The sequence below is a fragment of the Rousettus aegyptiacus genome, unplaced genomic scaffold (assembly GCF_014176215.1).
Source record: "Rousettus aegyptiacus isolate mRouAeg1 unplaced genomic scaffold, mRouAeg1.p scaffold_m13_p_1, whole genome shotgun sequence".
NCBI classification, from domain to species: domain Eukaryota; kingdom Metazoa; phylum Chordata; class Mammalia; order Chiroptera; family Pteropodidae; genus Rousettus; species Rousettus aegyptiacus.
Window position 1 is genome coordinate 39,196,694 of NW_023416284.1, and position 6,843 is coordinate 39,203,536.

At 38.3% G+C, this 6,843-nt stretch overlaps 1 protein-coding gene across 5 annotated transcripts in view; it reads right to left on the reverse strand.

The window, feature by feature from the left end:
• The window catches only part of MYSM1 (Myb like, SWIRM and MPN domains 1), a 31,288-nt gene extending 25,219 nt beyond the window's left edge, over positions 1–6,069 (reverse strand). For 4 of the 5 annotated variants that reach the window (XM_016159923.2, XM_016159921.2, XM_016159920.2 and 1 more), the window contains exons 1-2: positions 5,983–6,069; positions 1,446–1,521 (exon numbers count right to left, since the gene is read on the reverse strand). In XM_016159923.2, the coding sequence (XP_016015409.2) occupies positions 1,446–1,521; positions 5,983–6,059 (153 nt within the window). In that variant the 5' untranslated portion in view covers positions 6,060–6,069. The remainder of the gene's footprint in view (positions 1–1,445; positions 1,522–5,982) is intronic. The other variant, XR_001598833.2, reaches the window with a different exon arrangement.
• Between the last annotated feature and the right edge of the window lie 774 nt (positions 6,070–6,843).

Below are 6,843 nucleotides of genomic sequence, written 5' to 3' on the forward strand. Positions count from 1 at the left end.
TATATTTAGTAAATGAAAATACATGATATGGTTACAAATAACAACAAATAATACCATTTACTAAGCACACAAGATGTATCTTTGATTCCCATAATGCTATCGGATGGGCATTATTACTTCACAAATGCATCCATAGCACTGCTAACATTTCAAGTAGAAGAACAGAGACTTTGCACACAAGTCTGCTGGATTCCAAGTCTTAAGTTCCTACCCATAATAAAGTCATAATAAAGTCATTATGACTTTGCATCATAGTTCTTTATGATGTATGAAGAACTACTAGGTATAAGCATTTTGCTAGATACTTTGCCTATTTCCAAAATTCACAATTCTTTTTCCCTCAAGCCACAATCTCCCCTTGAATGATCACAATCATTTACAACTCTCAAAACAAAAATTTTTAGCTCAGGTCTCCTTTCCAAGTTCTGTCCAAACTGTCATTTCCAATGGCCCACTCAAAATTTCCACTTGGATATCTAGCAGGCTTCTCACACTTAACATATTTAAAACATAACACCAGCTTCTTCCCTGACTTTCTAACTTTGTAAATAGCCATCAAGTTATTCCAGCTAGAAACCCAAGAATCGCCCTGGATTCTTTCCTTTTCTTTCAATCCCATATCCAATCTACCAAGCAATTCTACCTCCGAAATAGAAATCAAATCTGTCCATTTCTATTTCTGCCACAATCTCAGGCCACACCATCACCAAACCTTGCTTAGATTACTGCAAATATTTCCTAACTGGTTTCTTTGATTCTAGTCTTCCTTCCTATAAATACGATAGAGCTCTCATTTGCCTTTCTAATCTGTCACAGCTATCACTCTCCCCATGACCCACTATATTCTAGACACTTGCTTCCAACCAGAGACTTCATGCTATCTTTTCTGCCTACGGTGTTTTCCCTCAACTCTTCACATATCTACTCCTCTCTTTCTACTACATTTCAACTTAAATGTTGCCTCCTGGGTTTCCCTGACAACTTTCTCTAAAGTAGGTTCCCCACCCTGTCATTCTTAGTTGGCATCTTGCTTATGTCCTTTATAATTTATAATTAGTTTGTCTACCTGTTTATCACCTGACTCTCCTTTAGAATATAAGCTCCTCTCTCTTGATCATAGTTGTATCCCCAAATCTGATTTAGTGTCTGGCACATAGTAAGTACTCAATAAACAACTGTTAAATGAGGAAATGAACTGTGCAATAATCCCATTATTTAGATGATGAAACTGAGGTTCACAAATCTGCTAAGTGGTAGAGCAATGATTTGTACTCATCCAGGCCATTTTTCAAAATCAAAAGAAATAATTTTTCCTATTTTTAAATTAAGAAAAGTATTCAATATATTACCTGTGATTGCTGAGTACTAGGACCAAGTAAAAAAAGGAGGTACTCTGAGTAATGAGTAATAGGTTAATGTACCATATAGAGTCATTAAATACTTACAATAAGGCCATTCTCAGTTCTCCATGATGAATCAAGATAGTGCTCTTGTAAAACAGATGCTGTATTGTCATCGCTTCTGTAATAATTAAGAATATACATAATAAAGGCATATTATACCAGTTAAAGGACATAAGTTACACCAAACAGTGACTGGCGGGTTGAAATGTTAAGCAAATATTTAGTTCCCTTCTCCTCTTAACAAACAGATTTAGCATTACAGAAGTGCTTACTCTATCTCTTTAGCTTATGACATATATAGTGGTTTTAAGCCACCCTACCTCAACTGCTAAACATCAAGTCTGTTAACTTCTTTTGTTTCCCAAGAATAAACAACTTCACAAGGCAAAAAAATACACCAAAGTAGCAGCCACACATGTTCTGTGGCCATGAACCAACACTTCATGTTTCTTTTGAGGAGCACCCATATATAAATATAGGAATTCAACTTCACGATTAATTTTTTTAGCTATATCTAAGCATAAAACCCACAATAAATTGCATCACACTCAAAATGACAAAAACAAAACCAATAATAGGTGGAAGAACCAAAATATAATACTCAGAAGAGTACGGTGAAGAAATAAGAAAGTGTGACAATGTTCTAATAACTCATAAAATTTTAAAAATTAACTTGGGGTCTTTTCTATGTCCATGAGGGATTACATTTTGTTAATTCACTCCTTTCAGTGAAGTAATAAGAACTCTCTAAGTCATACTATTCATATCATATGCAAAAAGGCTGCATAGTTAAATAGTTAAGTTTTAGGAGGCCAAAACGATGATATAATTAAATTTAATATTTACTTTTGTATGTCCCGAAGTTAAAAAGTTTCCTAGCTAAGTTATTAACTTTTCTCAGACCTATTCTAATGGTAAGAATTTTGTACTTCTTAGCCTACAAAAACCTATACACAGGTTTACATTTTTGAATCTTCAATAGTCCCACAGTGGAGTTAACAGATTACCTACAATAAATTAAATGCAACTGTTAATTGCATTTAATTTATTGTAGGTAATCTGTTAACTCCACTGTGGGACTATTTGATTGCAAAAAGATTTTAACTCAAGTGTCAACTCTGATTTGGTAGAGGCTACCAGGAAAATGATATAAAGGATTCTGAGACTTGTTTCTTTCTCATAGAAAGAAATCTTTGCTTAACCAGTGGTGCAAGTGGTGGGACTGCTATCACTTTAAGTCTACTTAAGAAATATTTTTACATAGTGTTCTTCAAAGATTAGCCACACCCATACATCTGGTGTATGCATCTGGACACCCACCTGAATCTCCAAAGGTACAACAAATTACCATGTTTAAACCTGAGCTCACCTTTTCTCTCAAATATGCTACTCTTCCATTGTTCCCTATCTCAGTCTATGGCATCTCCACCACCTTAGAGGCCCAAGCCAGAAATCTGAGCCTGCCCTTATTTCCTCACAGTGCACATTCATTTTATTTCTAATTCTGTTGCTTCTCCCTTTTTCAAATTCAGTTCTTAAATAATATCCACACCGACCTGAGGTCCTGTAGTTTCAGACCTTATAATTTCCCTGGGTGAGTAGAGGGATAAAGCTGACAAGACATCCACCTTCACACCTTTATCTTTTTCCATTTATCTCTATCTGACAAAAATATAATGTTTACTGTCTGTCTTATCTAATAGGAATGTTAGTTCTACTAAAGCAAGGACTTAAGTTTTGGTATCTGCTGTATACCCAGGGCTTCATATACAAAAAATGCTCAATCAATATTTGTTGAGTGACTGAATGACTAAAGTAGGTGAGGCATGAATCACACAGGTCCCTAGGAGTTAAGGAATGGATATTTTATAAAGCCAATTGAGAATTGAAAGGGATAATAACATGGATTGCTTGTAAGAAAGATTATTACTCTTACTTCAAAAAACAAAGAAACAACAACAAAAACAGAAGGAGCCAAAAAGACAAAATACAGTTAAGAAAGAGTGATGATATAAAATACCAGAAAAAGGTGACAGTAATTTAGACCAAGGGAACAAGCAGTGTGAATAGGAAGAAGGAAATAGACTTGAGAGGATACTTAGAATCAACAGACCCTTAGTAATAGAACAGAAAGAGTGGCAGGAAAGAGGTTAAAAAAGGGTATATGTAGGTTTGTGCTTTGGGTGACCGTATGGATGGTGCCATTTATTGAACTAGGGTACTAATAGAGACAGGTTTGGTTGAGAAAGTTTGTAAGCTGAGACTGAGGTGCTTGTAGAACATTCAAGTGCAAATAGATCCAGAGTTGGATAAACAATCTGAAGCTTAGGAGATAGATCTGAGTTGCCAACAGATTTGGGAAACATCAGCATTAGATGTTTATTAGATGAATTTAGGAAACTACAATTTTTGTAGGTCAAAAATGGGCAAACATTGGCAACATTTCATGTGGTCCCACACAACAGACAGAAATTTCATTCTTGAGAAGTGGTATCGCCAGGGACTGTGGGGTTACTGAGTGGAAATCTTATGAACAGAACCCCTTGGAACACTGATTTAAAGGAGAAGCAGAGGAAAAGGAGGAGAGGGAATGGTAGAAGTAGAAGGGAAACCAAAAAGTTTCAATGCCATCTTCTAATTTTAGTACCTAGCACTTAGCATGCACAAATATTCCTTAACTCCTAAGTCAACATGTATTTAATATACCTAATCTAACAAACATCATTGCTTAGCCTAGTCTGTCTTAAACATGCTCAAAACACAATACCCAAAAAACACTGGCAACACAGTTCACTGTAAAGTATCAGTAGTTTACTTTTGTGATTTGAGTGTCTGTCTGGGAGTTGCGGCTTGCTGCCAATGTCCAGCATCATAAGAGAGTATCATACACTCATATCACTAGGCCGAGAAAAGGTAAAAATTCAAATTTTGAAGTATGATTTCTACTGAATGCGTGCTGTTTTTGCACCACTGTGAAGCTGAAATCCTCCTTGCATAAGAGTAAAATGATCATCCATGCCACCATTAGACCTAAGGCTCAAAAAGAATAGGACGAAAGAGAAAAGAGAAAAATCAAGTACAATCAGAAAAATAAAGAACCTATGGAAATGGGGTAAAGCCAATACTCTCAGATAATCTTTAGCGTTTCCAAAGCCAACTCATTTCTCTCTGGACTGTAGATAAGTATCCCTGTCTACTTATCTTACACACTCTTATGAGCAGTAAATTATGCATGCAAAAGCACTGGGTCAAGATTAACTTCATCTACATAAATGTAAACAGTGATTGTTATTAAAGGCTCCCTAGTCATCTGTATAGCTTGGACTGGTGTGCCTAAGATTTGGGGGAGAATAACTATATATGAATTTAATCATTCCTCACATTTTTACTGTACTTTGTAGTTCAAAAGAATTTTAAACCTCCTATCTTAGTCCAGGGTTTGTACTCTTCTCTGCAATTACAGAGGCCCTAAAACAAGGTTGGACTATATGAAATTGCCTTTTTATAGGTCAAAAATGGTCTAAGATTGGCAATTTCACATGATTTAACCTAATAAAGTTGTTCCTAATTACGAGCAATGTATGTGAGTTTAGTACCAAAGTTTTTCGATTCCTTATCAGTCTAGGCCTCTTCCATTACTAAAGGAGATTCTGGTATGTATCAATTTCTTATTTGGAAAGCAAGGAGCTAAAGGGCTAGATCTCTAAAGCTGGATGTTGTTGTTTAAAATCACAATGGCCTGCTACACAGGAATTGGGATTAAATAAATTGTGATTCCCTCACTGTGTCTTCACAATACCATCCCTGAAGGCAACAAAACGGTAAAAACAAACAAACAAACAAACAAAAAACCCACAACATTTACAGAGCACCTGCCATATACTAAAATACATCCAACAGTAACTTCATTCGAACCTCACAATAATCTTATGAGGTACATGGTCGTCAGTTTACACGAGCTGTATGAGGCTGAGACAAGTTAAACGTCTGGCCCAAGGTCACACTGCTAGTAACTAGCAGGGCCAACCAATGAAGAAGGAAAACCGAGAGCTGTCCAACTCTGAATTCCTTACCCTTTCCGTTTAAGTCAAGCTGCCTCTCAGGAAGTTTTTCACAACTACCCCTATGTGGAAGAGAAAACCTGCGGCCAGCAGAAATGAAACGACACTCCCAAGGTCACATGACTTGCAAGTAATGAAACAAGGATCCTCGAACTGAGGTCTGGTCCAGAGGCCACCCGTGTTCGAGTTATAGTCGGGCGGGGGCAAGAGGGCGGATTCTGGCGAGATTCTCGGGAGAAGGTAGTGAAAGAAGGAATCTAATTGTCGGAGGCGAAGTTGGAGCCTCCCGGTAAAAGGTGAAAGAGCTGTCCGACACTAGCCTCAGGTACCCGCCCGCTGGGCTCAGAAATAGGTGACAGGCGGGATGGGCGCGGCCCCTCTCCGGCCGCCAAAAGACCCTGAACCAGCGGATGTTCTTACGCTCCCCTGCCCCTTGACAGAACCGCGGCTTTTCTGGGGTACTCTCCTCGCATCCGCGCCCCTCCGCGTCCCAGCGAGACCCAGTCCCTACGACTCACCCTGCCGCCGCTGCCACCACGTCTCCTTCGATGTCCACATCCGCCTCCTCAGCCGCCATGATGGGACCTGACCCCATCCGTCCTCCCGAGAGATCCCGCGAGAGGTGAAGAGTCAGGAGGCGGGGCCTATGCGTCACAGGGCAGAGTCGAAGCCTCGTTCAGCCCCTATTCCAGGGACGCGAAGCTTTCAGAGGGAAAGTTACCTACAGTCTTCTGGGGCTTGGTCCTTTTGACTTTTGTTGACGTTTAAAGACCTTGGGAAGTGGCCAAGGCTTGTCCAAGACATTATGCTCTGGGAAAAATCCTTTCTCATCTGTAAAATGGAGATGATAGTAAATATTAGTAAATATCTGGAACGCGGAAAAGGTCAAGCCAGACCTGCTTTGAACTGTGAAAGTGAGTACAATGAAGAACCCTCACCTATATGTTTTTTCTTTAATTTCTCTACTTTCCTTTCTTCCTTTTTTTCTTTCAAGATCATTCAGCACTTATGTGAAGTGCTGAACAACTTCTGTTTTAAAATTCAAAAGACATTTAAGAATATAACACACGATTGCATATTTTATTTTTTAGAGGTCTTTATAATTAATTAAAAAGTCTCATGACCATTGATCTTTACAATAACCTGGTGAGGTAGACAGAACTGGTATCATCAGTTAGAATTTACAGATAGGAAACAGGCTCAGAAAGCCAAAATGACTGTCAAAGGATATACAGCTAGTCAAAGACGAAGGTGGGACAAGAATCCAGGGTTCTTGGCTCTTTAAGGAGTGCTCACCTTCTGCAAATTATGTTGTTAGGAACTTTGAAAGATAAACACAATTTCTCTCAAAGAATGTATGTCCTTTCAAGAAATTAGAT